At 36.0% G+C, this 17,258-nt stretch overlaps 1 protein-coding gene across 1 annotated transcript in view; it reads left to right on the top strand.

Annotated features, from left to right (window-relative positions):
- Positions 1-845: 845 nt before the first annotated feature.
- The window catches only part of LOC126883168 (adenosylhomocysteinase), a 213,571-nt gene continuing 197,158 nt past the window's right edge, over positions 846-17,258 (top strand). The window contains exons 1-2 of the mRNA XM_050648417.1: positions 846-1,099; positions 1,248-1,438. Coding sequence (XP_050504374.1) covers positions 1,075-1,099; positions 1,248-1,438 — 216 coding nt within the window. The 5' untranslated portion in view covers positions 846-1,074. The remainder of the gene's footprint in view (positions 1,100-1,247; positions 1,439-17,258) is intronic.

Below are 17,258 nucleotides of genomic sequence, written 5' to 3'. Positions count from 1 at the left end.
CAGGGCTTTGTGTACACGACTTCTCGGACGTAATTATTACAAACCACGGTGACAAATAGATCAAGTGAAGTATAAAAATATAAAAATGTTTAATACTTACTATCTTACTCCCGACGAAGACAAATCCAGAGACACAAAACTAATAATAAATATATTTACTAAAAACACTAACATATTTTTTTAAACCTTATTTGCGCTGATACATACATAACTTGAATGATTTAGCAACTAACAATATATGTACTTTCTGTGTGCTCATGCGCCCAGGATAATAAAAATTCACTCTCAATCGCGCCTAAAGAAGTATAACTTCAAAAAAAAAATTTTTGGGCACCCTGTATAATTAATCATGTTAATGAATGAGTTAGCACTCGACCCCTATTCCCATTTAAAAAATAGTCGATTACGTCATCACGCCCAAATGGATGACGTTACTAGTGCGATATATATCTCAAAAAATCATAATTTAAAAATCGAATAACTTTTGTATTTTACATTTTTTTATAATTCTGTAAATAAAGCAGTTTACAAGGGGGCAAAATATAGTGAATAACCCTGTACATTCACTGGGACCGACTATAATAACTTTTATTTATATTTAATTTAGAATGTGTGTACTGATTTTCAGCCTTAGTAAATGGATTTAATTACCTTCGTAGGAAAGCAACTTTGATACCCTCTCAGTAACCCCTGTTCTACGTTTCGCTTGACCGACCGCAGTATGTTTCTTTACACAATCACAGTAATCAACAAATCAACTGTGAAAAATCTAGCTTTAGTAAATTCAAAGAGATTTTTCAGCGCTGCCTCTTGGACTAATAGAGATTCTTCCCTCTCCCCAATTTTGAATTTTGAATTTGAATCTGAAATCTGAATCGTCTGAAGTCTGAATCTCTTTTCTCTTTTAATTGCTTTTAATCTTTTCTGTTTGGTTGGTCTGGTACCCGGGTACCCGGTAGAGACGGTGACGGTAGAGCGAGGATTCAAATAAAAATCATAAATCATTCAGTTTTTTGTGAAGACATTTGGGAAGAAGTTCAGTACAGTTTAACAGTCCTTTAGAAATAATTTACCATGGCTAAACAATCATACAAAGTTGGTAAGTAATATAATTTCAAATGTGAACACGTGAATTTTAAGGTTAGATTTTTTTCAAATTAAATTCAAAAATACCATAAAAACAGGCTTTACTCTTTCTGTATTGTCAGTATTTAACACACTCATATTTATTTCTTCTTTGTTTCTAGCCGACATGAGCTTGGCCGAATGGGGCCGCAAAGAAATCACTTTGGCCGAAAATGAAATGCCCGGCCTGATGAGTCTACGAGCGAAATACAAGGACAACAAAATTTTGAAGGGGGCCAAAATAGCTGGATGTCTTCACATGACTGTACAAACAGCAGTATTAATTGAAACCCTCGCAGATCTTGGGGCTGAGGTATGTAACTTTTTTTGGTTTTACAGTAGAACCCCGCAAATCCGAACCAACGGAAAGTGAAAAAAATTAAAAAAAATCAAGACAAAAAAACTTAAAAACATGTTTATTATACAGAGTAAAACCAGAAAATTAAACAATGTAGGATTAATAAGACTTGGACATTTAAAATTTTCTTAAAAATAAATACGTACTTTAAATATATAGTGCTTATAAAGGTTAAACATAAAGCATAAACTTATGTTGCGAGAACGTTTGGCGACTCAAAATCAACGACAATGAAAGCTTTGAACTACTAGCGTTGCTACTAGTTAGGCTAACTTTCGGATAATCCGAACTTTTCAGAATCCGAACAGGCTGTCCCCCCAATTAGTTTGGATTTTCGGGGTTCTACTGTACTTATTGGTAATAATAATAGTCTCCCTTTTATACCTACCGCTACCTCGACGTTGGGATTATAGCAGGGTAGTCTGTTATCTCTAGGGCCTAAGATATATAAGGAAGGTAATAGAGCCAGTGATATGCTTCAAGCGCCTATTATTACCAATATTACCCCTGGTTTTACCCAAAGTACAGTGCGCCAAACATAGCTGAAGGTGTGAAATTCCCATTGCTTTCCCACTTCGTTGTTCCCCCACATACAAACAGTCTGGACCATCAGTTGAGTGCAAGGTCCGTCATATGAAGAATGTAGTGATTATTTTCACACTTTCAGCTATGTTTGGTGGGCTGTACGCATTTTATTCATGGAGTCTATCAGTGGCCTGTAGACATTTTTGAAAATGTCTACAATGTTCTCTTCTTTTTCTTCTTCTTCCTTTATTGGGTTATATCCCTCGGGATAATTCGCCCAGCTTACACCAGGGAAATACTCTTGTCTTGCTTTGGGCAATCAAATCTTTCCAAATATATATGTTAAAGCCTCAATTTTTTTAAATATATTGTGGCATAATTGTCTTTTTACGTGGTTGACTCTACTATTTTATTGTTTATGTTTTTAGGCACTAAGTTTAATTTAATTGACTTTATTTATTTTTAATAACTTACACTTAAAGAAATAAAGAACACTGAATTTATATCCTTTAATAACACTAATTTACAAACTTAACATTAAAATACTACATTATTTTTATTTGTTACAAAATAACCACTGCTTTATTAAAGATTACACTAAAACAACAATTTATCTAAATGTCTAATATGTACAATTTACATTTACATTTATTTCGCGTCCGAGCATCGAAAAATGTTACTCGACCGACGACTACAAATTTATAACTAACTCTAATTTCAAAAATGTCTATATAGTTATAAAAATTATTCTACTGATTTCCAGAAAAAATCGAAAGATATGTATTATTTACAAAGCAATAAAAAAAGGTGTATTCGGTGATTCTTCTAGATATGCCGATACGTAAATAGCTGTCTCGCCGACGAACAGGGTTTCAGACACTTCGGCGCCAGAGAGTTCTGGCGTTGACAGGACCGGCCTGGGACCGTGACATTGCCCCCTCCTCAAAAGATGGTTCCTCCTGGAACCTTGTCGGGACTGGAACTGGATGCTGGTATCTGCAACTGGACCCTCTTTTACAACTCCCAGTTGTATAAAAGTGACAGGGGACGGTCTTCTCTCCGCACCAGTAACTATGCGGATTGCAACAGACTAACACGTGGACCTCGGTGTCTTGGAAAATTTCTTCTACCATATTTCGGATAACTCTCCAGTCTAATTGGCTGCATTCTAACTTTGGCATGGCTAACTTTTGCACGTCGGACTCCAACACGTGCTCTCTCAATTGAATTAATGCATCCCATACATCTTGGTAGGTAGGTTGGTCATGGACAGTGTCTTTCGTTACCAGATAGAATAGGTAACGTGATGCATCTTGGAGTTTCAATGCTTTGCCAGGAGCTGGCAGTTGGCATTGAAGTTCTGCAACTCGACCAAACTTCATTCGGAAGGCGGATGCCAACCCTCGTGCGTCTTTGATACTGGCCGGGATGGTATGGGCCAGTGAATAGTCATCGGGAAGTGCGAGAAAATCTCGCTTTTCTTCAGTGGTAACACCATGTCTTGCTTTACCGGTACCTCCGTAGGCACCCATGAACTCTTCAAAGGTAAGGTCAGGTATTTCTCGAACTTGGTTGACTTCCGCTTCTTCATCTACGTCGTGGTCTCCCTCGTACGGCGCCAACCGGTTATGGTGGACTATCATCGGCTTTCCCCTAGGAATCTTGCTTATTCGGTAGATAACGTCATTGATTTTCTTGACAATGAGGTACGGACCTTCCCAGAACTGCTGCAACTTGGGAGAGCAGCCTGTTCGCTTCTTTGGATTATAAAGCCAGACTTTGTCGTTCTCCTTGAAACATCCCTTTTCAGCTTGGGTATCGTATCGTTTCTTCATTCGGTCGCTAGCGATCTGAAGATTAGAACGGACCAACTCATGTATATCGTCCATTCTTCTTCGTAATTCATTCACGTAATCCTCACCAGCAACATCTTCTCCAGGTCGACATCCAAACTCTAGATCACAGGGTAGACGCATCTCACGTCCAAATAGGACTTTTGCTGGTGTTTGGCCAGTTGATTCATTAACAGCAGATCTATAGGCCATTGCGAAGAACGGAAGGTACTGGTCCCAGTCTCGTTGATGATTGGACACCATCTTTGTCAAATACTTGCCGACTGTCCTATTCATACGCTCCACCATTCCATCCGATTGCGGGTGATAGGCCGTGGTTCTTGTCTTCTTCATGCCTAGTTTATCACAGATTCCTTGAAATAGATCGCTCTCAAAGTTCCTTCCCTGGTCACTATGGATCTACAGAGGTACTCCAAATCGGCTGATGCAGCCTTTGATTAACACATCTGCAATAGTGGCGGCCTTCTGGTCTGGAATTGCGTAGATCTCCACCCACTTCGTGAAGTAATCCATTATCACCAACATGTATTTGCATCCATTGTCACTTTCTGGAAATGGCCCGGCAATATCCAAAGCTATTCTTTCAAACGGACTTCCAACATTGTACTGTCTCATAGGAGCCTTTCTTTTCCGGTAGGGCCCGTTACTTGTAGCACAGGTAGTACATTTCTTACACCAGTCCTTCACATCGTCGGAACTATTCATCCAATAAAATCTTTCCCGAATTCTCTGAAGGGTTTTCTTTACACCAAAATGCCCTCCTGATGGACTGTCGTGTAACTGACGAAGTACTTCGGCTACTCTGCTCTTTGGAATCACCAACTGTGTTCTCCTCACCGAACCATCATCATTTTCTATTACTCATTTAAGCAAGCTGTCTTCCAAGATAAATGAGTCCCACTGGGCCCAATACGTCTTAACTACTGAGCCTAGGCTTGATATTTCTTGCCAAGATGGTCGACGATTTTCTTCTTTCCATTTTCGAATCTTCTGTAAAACTGGATCTTTTTCTTGTTCTTCCTTGATCTTGGTAGGCGTCCACTCGTCGTTGACCAATGTTGTTCTTAGTACTGCTGCTTCCTTTGACTCTGTTTTCTTGCAATGGGAACATTCTGCTGGACACGGTCTTCTAGATAGAGAATCAGCGTTCCTGTGGCTAACTCCGGCCCGATGCTCGATCTTGAAATCATATTCTTGAAGTCGTTCAATCCATCTGGCTATCTGACCCTCTGGATTCTTAAACTGCATTAACCAGTTAAGGGCGTCATGGTCGGTTCGGATTAGAAACTTCCTTCCGTAGAGGTATTGATAGAAGTGTTCCACTGATTTTACTACTGCTAGAAGTTCTCTTCTCGTGACGCAATAATTTCGTTCAGGTTTTGAAAGCACTTTACTAAAATATCCAAGGACTCGTTCCTGTCCTCCTTGGATCTGCGACAGCACTCCTCCAATTCCCACATTGCTTGCATCCGTATCTAAGATGAACTCTCCTTCTGGCAGTGGATACCCTAATATTGGCGCTGTAATTAAATGCCTCTTCAAAGTTTCAAAGGCCGTTTGGCAGTCTCCATCCCAGCAATAATCTCTTGCTTCCTCTGTAAGTCGCGTTAATGGCTTAGCGATATCTGCAAACTTCTTAATGAACCTCCGGTAGTAAGTACATAGTCCCAGAAAACTTCTCACTTGATGTTTATCAGTTGGCTCAGGCCATTCCTTAATGGAATCGATTTTTCCTTTGTCCACGGCCACTCCTTCTTTGCTGACTATATGGCCTAAATAATTGACTTTACTTTGAAATAGCTGGCATTTCTTGGGATTTAACATTAACTGGGCAGCTTTAAGTCGATTAAAAACGTCTTCTAAATTCTTCAGGTGGTCTTCAAACGTCTCCCCCAAAACGATTATGTCGTCTAAATACACCAGGCATGTTTTCCAAGATAACCCTCTCAACACATTTTCCATCAGCCTCTCAAATGTCGCAGGAGCATTACAGAGTCCAAACGGCATAACGTTGAATTCCCATAATCCAGATCCTGTCGTAAAGGCCGTCTTCTCTTTGTCCACTGGATCCATTTCTACCTGCCAATATCCAGACTTCAAGTCCAACGTAGAAAACAATTTACTTCCAGCTAATGTGTCCAACGTGTCGTCGATCCGAGGCAGAGGATAACTATCTTTCTTGGTAACATTGTTCAACAAACGGTAGTCCACACAGAACCTCGTAGTTCCATCTTTCTTCGTGACCAGGACCACCGGAGAGACCCATGGGCTCGTAGAAGTTTCTATCACCCCGTCTTTCTTCATTTCTTGAACAATCCTTTCAGCTTCCTCTCTCTTCGCCTGTGGTAATCGTCGAGCTGATTGACGAATTGGCCTAGCGGTACCAGTGTCAATTTTATGTTTGACAACTGTCGTTCTTCCTGTCTTTCCTCCTTTCGGTACGAATATGTCACGATATTGCCTAAGAAATTCCCTTAATTTCCTTTTTTCCATTTGATTTAGAGATTGGCCTGCAACTGCAACCATTTGGTCGAACTTGTCGTTGGAATTATCTGATGTTGTCGTCTGACGGATTATGGACGTCACGGGTACACAAGTTCCTACTTTTGTCTCCTTCTTGATGGTCACCGGGTAGTCACTGACATTAATCAATCTCACGGGAATTTCTTTAGCAGAAGTAACCAATTCCTTTCCAATTATGATCCCTCGGCCAACCTCCTCGTCGTGGTTCCATGGCTCCATCATAACAGGTGTTCCTTCTTCTACAATTCCCTGTAGCCGCGCTACGATGATCGTTTCACTCCTCGCAGGCACAACTGTATCTTCTCTAATAGCTGCTAGCATAGTGCTGTCATCATGTGGATGAAGAAATACCTCCTCGTTGCCAACTTTGATTACCCTGTTCTTAAAATCCAATTTAAATCCACGCAAATTCATTACGTCCATTCCTAATATAACATCTTCTTCGATGTCTGCAACTATGACAGTATGGACGAACTTTTCTGCTCCAATCCCCAATTGTATCTGGATTTCTCCGTGGATGTTGGCATTTTCACCTGTGGCAGTCCGCAGTCGCAACCTCGTTGGTAAGAGTTTCTTACGACTGTTTATAACTGACGGTCGTATAATGGTCCTGGTCGCTCCGGTATCCACCAACAATGTATACTTTTTACCATTTATTTCTCCATCTACATATACAGTATAAATTAAAGAAATATGGAACATAGTTTTTTAAGACACAGTGTTTGAACTGCATTTGAGATAGTGGACCAATATAAAAGTTCCAGACATTAAAACCAGAAATCATAGCAACATTAACATTGGCATGTAGAAAATATCTTTGAACTAGAACCTCCTACTTCTATCTCTCTTTTTGGGAGTTTACTAAAATAGCGAGCCCAGCCGAATGAGCCGAAAGAACATAATCGGACTTAAGGGTCCGCACCGCGCCAAGGAATAGAACCGAACCGAACCCACTACCTACATGCACAGACAAGGGGATTGCAGATACGCGGTACGAATGGGTTATTATTTTTATAAGTTTTTGGATATGTATTTAAAACATATAATTTAACCTAAAATATTTATTTTAATATTTATAGTGCTAAATATTTCATGTGTATCTATTTACGGATAGTGATGATTGGCATTATACATAATATTATGTATATTGTTCTAAAGCTATTTTTTGTGGCGTTTGTGTAATTTATTTTTATAAATGGGAAATAAGCCACAATTTAACTTAAAAAATGATTTTGTTAACGTTTCGACCTCCACTTCGGACGTCGTTGTCAAAATACACAGTATTAATAAATTAAACAAAAATGTTGTTGCTTAGTAAAAAAAAATCTTCTAAAAATATAATTTATTCTAACTCATTCATATCGGCAATTATTAGAAGATTTTTTTTACTAAGCTACAACATTTTTGTTTAAATTATTAATATTTTGTATTTTGACAACGACGTTCGAAATAAAAGTTAACGAAATAATTTTTTAAGTTAAATTGTGGCTTATTTCGTATTTAGAATAATAAATTACATAAACGCCACAAAGAAATAGCTTCAGACAATATTTTAGGTGAAAAAATATGTTTTAAATAGGTACGTATCCATAAACTTAAACTTATAAAAATAAAATAATCTATTCGTACCGCGTATGCACAAAAAGCTAGAAGGATCTGCAAATTCTGCTATCGCCTTCTGCATGTAGTCAGCAGTGGGACTCTATAACTTTTATAGCGAAAGCGTAAGCAAGTCGTAGCGAAGCGTAGCAAAGCAACGGTTCAGTTCGAATCGTACTCTGTATTGTGTGTGGCTTCGCTTCGCTATACTATCGCAATACTCTACGAACTGGACCGAATTGAAACGAACGATTGGGTAAAAATTAACGGCAACACAGCACGTCGTTTCAAGATTTTAGAATTCTGTAATAATTGTCTTGTTCTATGCCATAGATAAACTCCGTCCTGTGGAAATGTGATGTGATTCTACATATTTGACAGATTTAACTAACCTATAATTCCAAAAAAGCATAAGGTAAACAAAAACAGGTGTTTCAAGAGTATTTCCCTGGTGTAAGCTGGGCGAATTATCCCGAGGGATATAACCCAATAAAGGAAGAAGAAGAAGAAGAAAAACAGGTGTTTATTGTTGAAATTAAACAAAATGTTGCCTATAAATTTAATAATTTTCGACGAACAAGAACGTAGGGATCAGTTACGGCTGCTTCGTGAAGAAGGTAGATTTTTAAGGGATAGAAGTGATTATTTTGGTTTGCCGGATTTACGATTCATAGAGTTGTTTAGATTAAATAAAGATTTATTCCATTACCTTTTTAATGAATTGCAACCGTTGATGGATAACATTATATATATTTCTATGTTAAAAAAATGTATTTGTGAAAACTGAAAACTCAAAGTACACAGTACACTATGTATTTGTAAACAACAACGGCCAAAAAAACGAAACGTGGTAAAAAAACAACCTCAAAACCAAGTAAAATTGTCAATTTCTTCTTTTAATACGTCACTCTAAGCGCTAAACGTGGTGAAACGAAACCACAAATAATCACGTTTCGCTTTACTTCCGAACTCCATTCGGTGTTGCCGGCGTCATCCGACAGCAGTTTACAGAGTATAACTATAACTTGATGAAAGCGTTCGGAAATCACGCTTACGCTTTCGCTATAAAAGTTACAGTCCCGGTACAGGTCGCCGGTCGGTTCGGTTCTATTCCTTGGCGCGATCGCGAGGCGGACCCATAGGAACCGGTCGTATAATAATTCTTATACCTGAGATTCTGACCTAGAGGTGGGCTAGAAGTATTTGCAATCATGTAACCGTAACCCATCGTAATTTTTATCTGTGATTGTGATTTAACAGAGCAATAAATAGTTATTATTTTGTCTAGAGTCTAGGTCATGATTATAAAATTAGGTCTGTTAGAATGAGAAACAATTTTATTCAAAAAGAGTTTTTGTAATGAAAATAATATTGCATTAATAAATAACTTCATGTTTTTTTCATTGTCTTAATTGTTATTAGAAAATCTAACAAGAGCATAGGCGCCAAATTTCGGGCCAATGCTTTCTCAATGCATTCAGTTTTTTCGAATTTTAAGAAAATAATAAGTATTTTTGAAAAATATAAACGCGGAATGAAAGATTACATTATTATCTAGGGCCGAAAGTCCATTAGAATAAAAAAACTGTCATTTGAATGAGATATTTGAAATTAAAAATCACACTCAATTTTCTCTTCTTTTTACCGCTGTAACTTATATTAGAAGTTATAGAACACATTATAGAAGTTTTCAGGAACTTTTAGCACTCGGTAATTATGTAATTTTTTATTCTGCTTTTAAATTTTTCAAAAATACTTACTAGTTTTCTTAGGATTCGAAAGAAATAAATGCATTTAAATAGCATTGTCCCGAAATTTTGCGCCTACCCTCTTAAAAACGAAATACAAAGTAAACTTTAAATACCAGTATTTGCTACAAATACTTATTAGTTACTATTTGGTATCCGGATCTGCAGATGTTTTCTCATGTTCTAATAAAATTTGAGTCGTAAATCCTTTATCTTTTTGTTCCATTCCAAGTTTTTCTGCAATAAGAGCGATTCTATTTTCTGTGCTATTTCCGCATTTGTTGGATCCTTAAAAGGAATTAGTCGAAACCTTATTCTGCCAATAAAAGTTGAAACAGTTTATCGACAGTTTAATAAAATACTCATACATTGTTGAACTAGTGTTTACGTACATATTTGTTATGCTTATAATAGCCTTAACAATTTCTTCTAGCTGAATAAATCTTTCCAACATATAAAATGTCGAATTACAACATGTGGAAACATCTTGCAGTAATTTGAGAGGATTCCCGTTTCCTGGATTTTTTCAAAATCTAAAAGTTTAGCAGTTGCTTGTAGAACTCTTTTTAAAGTGGCTAATGGTATTTTTTATTTTGGTTAAATTTTTAATGATTTTCTTATATCACTTTTGATAACAACATCTGAGGTAGAAGTTGAAACGTCAATAAAATCATTTTTTTAAGTTAAATTGTGGCTGATTTCCTCATCCTTTAAGCCATCGTTCACAATAAAGTTTATTTATTGTGTGTGCAAAGCATTCAAAATGTTTCATTTTCACATCATTTTGTACCACCTTTAACATTTTGTGCATTATAGGAAACAATAATGTATTAAAATTTTGTTTTCTAAGTTCTCTAAGTTTGATAAGACAGCTTTATCTTACAAATATTGCATGATACATAATTATCATCCACTTATATAAAAACGTTCCATAAACTACTAAATTTTTCTATTTTTGTTTGGCACTAATGGCATGGTATGCGTTCTAATAGCAAACCCAATTTTGTAATAGTGACCTAAACAAAATAATAACACGTGTAGAATTTTACGATGGTCCACAGTGGTAACACTTTTTATTAGGAGTTTAATATACGAATATTTCGTTGCTCTGTTAAATCACAATTGAATCGGTCATTGCGAAAACAATCTAAGACCATATTTTGGGTAAAATGACGACGCTTTTCAACGCCATTAAATTTACAATTACATTATACATAAACATTTAAACTTATTTGCCTTTCAGAAAGATTCATTTATAACCCATCCACAGAGAACGACAGTTCTCACCAGTGGCGCACAACACCCCTACAAGCGACACTATATATACACGAAATTTTCGATTTTCTAAACCTGACTGAATTGAAAATTGGGCCAAATCCCATCTTAAAGTTTAGGAAAAGACTCGTCCATCCATATGTTACCTCTCCATTTTGGTCCAAGGGTGTGGATTTTACGGCCCTTCACATTTAAAGCCTGTTTTTCGTTCTCGTCCCCAAAACTCCCAAAAATTTAAAAAATTTAAGCCCGACCTTTGCGGCTTCTGATAGCACAGATCATTACCTTTCCAACGCATGTTTAATTTTGAAAATCGGTTATACCTTCAAAAGTTATCGAGCTCAGAAATATGACTCAATTTTTATTTAAAAAATGGAAAATGTTTGTGGATATGTATGTATGTATGTATGTATGTATGTGTGTGGAAAAGTTACACCGATCTGAATTTTTTTTTCTGTGTTTCAAGAAGGTGTGAGGGCCGATTCAGAACCGGTCTAATTTTTGACTTCTGACTACCCGTAAGCCAGCTAGAGGACTAGGTAGATACAAAATAGCATATTTTTTGGGCGTATATATCTTAGGTTCAAGGAAAGACAGGAAAACCGCAAATACACCAAATCAATAGGGTTGAGTTAAGCTTTCAAATAGCGTGTAAGCGATCAAGCTGAGACATACACACTGCTCACCAGAGCCAAAAAACTGAAAAGTTAAAGTTTGAAAATTTTGGCTTTCCGACAATTACTCAAAATTTCAACCTACGAATTGCGCCAATAACTGAGCGTTTGTAGAAGGACTCAGGACGCGTCTAACGGTGTATACCTCATATCTGGGAAAATTCGAATTTTTAAGTTATAGGCTTCATAAGTATAATCAAATCTATTTCTTATGGGAAAAACAGTTTTTCAAGCACAATAATTCCTGTAATACGTTCAGCTATCATACTTGATCTTGGATGCGTCAGATACTACTTGTCAATACGTTTCAAATTCATGTTTAGTGATCAACATCAGGTAAACCGTTCAAAAGTTATAGAGCTCCAAAAGTATAATTAGTCCAGGAACTGAAATTTTTCACTTCGCAATTTTTACAGAATGGATAGATTTGCTTGAAAATTTGACAACAAGTAGTGGATAGTCCAAGGATCAAAATCTATATGATGCCGAAAGACGCTTTTACCATGGGGTGGTTGCCACCTCATCTCGAGGGTGGAAATTTTTTATTATATTTTGACCGCAAATGCTGGTAAAAATATTAATTATAAGCAAAAAATGTTCATTATACATTTTTTTGATAAAATTAATAGTTTTCGATTTATTGGTTATCGAAGCTGTTAGTTTTATATCGAAAAAATTACCAGAGAACGGCAGTTCTCGCCAGTGGCGCAGAAATACACCCCCCTACACGCGACCCTATTATATACACGAAATTTTCAATTTTCTAAATCTGACTGAATTGAAAATTGTGCCAACTCCCATCTTCAAGTTCAGAAAAAGACTCACTCAAAGACATTTATATGTCAACCATCGATTTTGGTCCAAGAGTGTAGATTTTACGACCCTTCCTATTTAGGGTCTGTTTTTCGTTCTCGTCCCCACAACTCCCAAAAACTTTAAAAATTTAAGTCCAACCTTTGCGGCTTCTAATAAAACTGATCATTACCTTTCCAACGCATGTCTAATTTTGAAAATCGGTTATACCATTCAAAAGTTATAGAGCTTAGAAATGTGACTTAATTTTTATTTAAAAAAGGGAAAATGTTTGTGGATATATATGTATGTGTGTTTGAAAGTTAAACCGATTTGATATTTTTCCTCTGTGTTTGAAGAGGGTGTCAGGGCCGATTTAGAACCGGTGTAGTTTGTGACTTTTGACCACCCATAAGCCAGCTATAGGACTTGGTAGGTACAAAACGGCATATGTTTTGGGGGTATATATATTCGGATCAAGAAGAGCCAGGAGAACCGCAAATACATCAAATTAATAGTGTTGACTTAAGCTTTCAAATGGTGTCTAAGCCGTCAGGATCAGACATACACACGGCTCAGTATAGCCGAAAAACTGAAAAACTAAACTTTGAAAATTTTGGTTTTTCGACAATTACTCAACATTTCAACCTACGAATTGCGCCAATAACTTAGCGTTTGAAGAAGGACTCAAGATGAATTTAACGGTGTATACCTCATATCCCGGAAAATTTGAATTTTTTAGGTTATAGGCTTCATAAGTATGATAAAATCTATTTCCTGTGGGAAAAACGGTTTCTCAAGCTTAATATTTCCTGTAATAGCTTCAGTTATCATACTTGACCTTAGATCCATCAGATACTACTGGTCAATACGTTTCAAACTCATGTTTACTAATCAAAATCGGTTAAGCCGTTTAGAAGTTATTAAGCTACAAAAGTATAATCCAATTAACGATTATTCCCGAAATGGTTTATGTAGTTGTAGTGGTTACGACGCTAAATTTGATCTGGCAACGGGCAATCCGACTTCATTTACCGGCCATCTCAATATTTTTTTTTCAATCTATTTCGAATAAAAAAAATCTAGTGTACATTCGATGGATACTAGATCATTTGGGAGATAATGCAGCAAAGGTGACCATTTATAAAGCTTGACGTGTAATAGAGGAACATTGTATTCAACTTCATACATTTAATTTATAAATAACTTTGAAAAACTCCTGATACAAGAATAAAAAACCGCTAAACGCCGTAAAAATGAGTGGCGCATAAAATATTCCAGCTACAAAAGATCTGATATGAATATTACGTGGCGCGAAAATGGATTTTCATTTGATGCAAAACAAAACTCTAGTTTTATTTTAAAAGATTTTTCCATAATATTTGCTAAATTTGAAGTAAACGCGCCACAAAAGAGTTTCAAAATTCAAACTGTATCAAAGTTACTCTTTTGTGGCGCGTTTACTTCAAATTTAGCAAATATTATGGAAAAATCTTTTAAAATAAAACTAGAATTTTGTTTTGCATCAAATGAAAATCCATTTTCGCGCCACGTAATATTCATATCAGATCTTTTGTAGCTGGAATATTTTATGCGCCACTCATTTTTACGGCGTTTAGCGGTTTTTTATTCTTGTAATACTTATACAGAGAGCACGTAAAGGCTGGAATAAATTAATTTTCTCGAGATTGGACAATTTAAAAAAAAATCCCGAAAGAGGTCAATTTTTATTTTTAAATTACGACTTTTTGTCATATATATATCATACTAGTGACGTCACCCATCTGGGCGTGATGACGTCATCGATTATTTTTTTAAATGGGAATAGGGGTCGTGTGATAGCTCATTTGAAAGGTAATTTAATTCTCTATGCAGTAATATAAACATTTACATAATTATTTATATAGGGTGTCCAAAAGAAATTGTTTTGAATTAAATTTATTAACATAAAAAGAAGGATGAATGTAATTTATTTAGTTCAAAATACATTTTACTGTTCTCAGAAAACAGAAAAAATGTTTATTTGGAAAATAATCATTCTTTTTCGCTTAAATCAAATGTTCAAACTGTTAAGAGGAAGGTGGGTGGCGGCTTTAATATTGAGTTTATGCAAAAAACAATATTTATTTGTCAAATAAACATTATTTCCTGTTTTTTTCTGACAGCAGTAAAATGTATTTTAAGTTAAATATATTACACAAATTCTTCTTTTTGTCAATAAATTTAATTCAAAAAAAATTTTTTTTTGGACACCCTGTATAAATAATTAGTTAATGTTTATATTACCGAATAGAGAATTGAATTACCTTGCAAATAAGCTACCACACGACCCCTATTCTCATTTAAAAAAATTATAGATGACGTCATCACGTACAGATGGGTGACGTCACTAGTATGATACATATGTCAAAAAGTCGCAATTTGAAAATAAAAATTGACCTGTTTTGGGATTTTTTACCAAAATCGTCCATTCTCGAGAAAATGAATTTATTCCAACCTTTACGTGCTCACTGTATAAAATATTGTATTATCTCGGAATATCCAACTATTAATGAAAATATTTTTACGTTTCCTTAAAAGTTTACACATTGTAACATGCATTGTTTTCACAATGACTGATTCAGTTACAGACAAAAATCACAATGAATAAAATATCACTATCGTAAATTAGCCCACCTCTAGACTCGTTCGGTTGATTTAAAACAGAATGAAATGGTAAATGTAGGCGGGCTTTTGCATTTACGTAGCTTAGTTCAGAATCCAGCAGTCGACTGAGGTATTGTACTTGTATAATATAATAATTATTTGAAAATATTTTGTTGGCCAACCGCCTAGAGCCGAAATACATGTATTGGCTATGATCCGTTTAAATATCGCTGGACCTGTACATTATCTTCACGACATTTCAAAGAAGCTATTAGTATTAGATGGTCTTTAGAGGAGTTCTGAGTCGAGGCTGCCCCCCTAGGGAGATGGGCATCGACACGTCGACTTTAATTGTCGACACAGACGTGTCGACAATGTCGAGAACGTGTCAACAATGTCGACAATGTCAGCAACGTGTCCATAATGGAAAAAAGTGAGGTTATGTTATGAAATTATTCAGTTGTAAACTTTGAATGTGATCTGATCTGATCAGAATCAAAATGAGTGGCAGAAAACTGAATAAAAACTATGATATATTATCATTCAAAGTATTAAAGATAGAAGGAAAGCACGCGGCTAAATGTTGTGTATGTGGAAATGTGATAAAAAATACAGCTGCAGCAAGATTGCAAAGTCACAGGTAAGAAGAAATATTTTAATTAATTTTAGCTGGATAGCTATAGAGATTTATTCTCTGAAATTGATATTTGTATCGGCTGATAACTAACCCCGTCCCGTACTTTCATTTTAAGAAACGTCTGCAAGTTAGATCGTGGCAATGGTAATCAATCCAATAATGAAATGTCGCATGTTTCGATATACGAAAATACTGGCTCAGACACAGGTTTTACACCTACAGTTAATCCACAAGTGAGTATATAGGACGTATGTTCTACTACATATTTAGCAGGGGCGGATCTAGAAAAAATTTTTGGGGGGAACTTTTTGAAATTACATTTATCTATAATATAAAAATGAATCGTAAAATGTGTTCGGAGCCGCATAACTCAACAACGCATGGATCACCATTTCGGTAGTAGTATATTGGAGAAAACATGGCGTCAAAAACCGTATAGCCATCTAACGGCAAGAAGTGAAAATAACGCACTATATATTATTGTAGATTTCTTGATTACTATTTAATTCGAATTCGGAAGGGGACATAAATTGCATCAGTTTTCACCCCAGAATTTGTATTCTGAGGTTTTCACGTTGTTGCATCTCTATATACAGGGTGTCCCATTTAAAAAACACCAAGTTTAGTATTTTACGGCAAAAAACGGATTGGCCTATTGAATTAAGTACAAAACGCTGTATCTATGCCAACTTCTGTATACAGGGTGTCCGTAGATCCGCCCTTCATATTTAGTCACCTTAGAGTTTCTTTTTATTTTGAATTTTAGAATAAAACGAACGGTAGTTACGAAGTTATGGAAGATGGTTCGCTAGCTATTGTGACTGGAACTTCACCTGAAAACATGCTAGATGGAATTATAGAAAATTCATTAGATACCGATGCCGCCTTATTGGAATTGGAAGAAAACAATGGTGTAGCAATTCAAGGCACTCATAGTATTGTTGAAAATATGATGTTATCAACTACTGATAATGAGAGTAGTAGTAATTTGACTAACTTAAGTACTCCAACTTCCTCCAGCACAAGCTACACAAGCACGAATAAAAGAAATTTATTCGCTACATCTCAAGCTAGACCAGCCAAAAAATCAAAGAAAATCACCGACTATATGGACATATTACAAGAGTATGAAGAGGAGAAGATAAGCACTGCACTAGCCAAATTTATATTCGGCTGTAACTTACCATTTACTGTGGTAGAATCACCTCTCTTTAAAAATTTTATAAAAACGATCCGTCCTGCTTATTTAGACAAAATTCCTGGCCGGAAAAAACTTTGTACATCGCTTTTAAATAAGTGCTATGAAGACTGTATTGAGATTTCATGTAAAAAAGTGGAAACCGAGTCAGTCATTTTGTGTGACGGTTGGAAAAACTCATCTACTAATTCTAAAACGGTTGTGACAATGTTGCATAGTGCAGACGGAAAAAATGCCTTTCTTGATGCTTGGGATTTAACCACGGAGTCTGAGACTGGAGAAAAACTTGCCGAAATAATAACAGA

The sequence above is a fragment of the Diabrotica virgifera genome, chromosome 4 (genome assembly GCF_917563875.1).
Source record: "Diabrotica virgifera virgifera chromosome 4, PGI_DIABVI_V3a".
Lineage (NCBI taxonomy): Eukaryota > Metazoa > Arthropoda > Insecta > Coleoptera > Chrysomelidae > Diabrotica > Diabrotica virgifera.
Note: the sequence above shows the minus strand (reverse complement) of the source record. Positions and strands in the feature narration are given on the sequence as shown.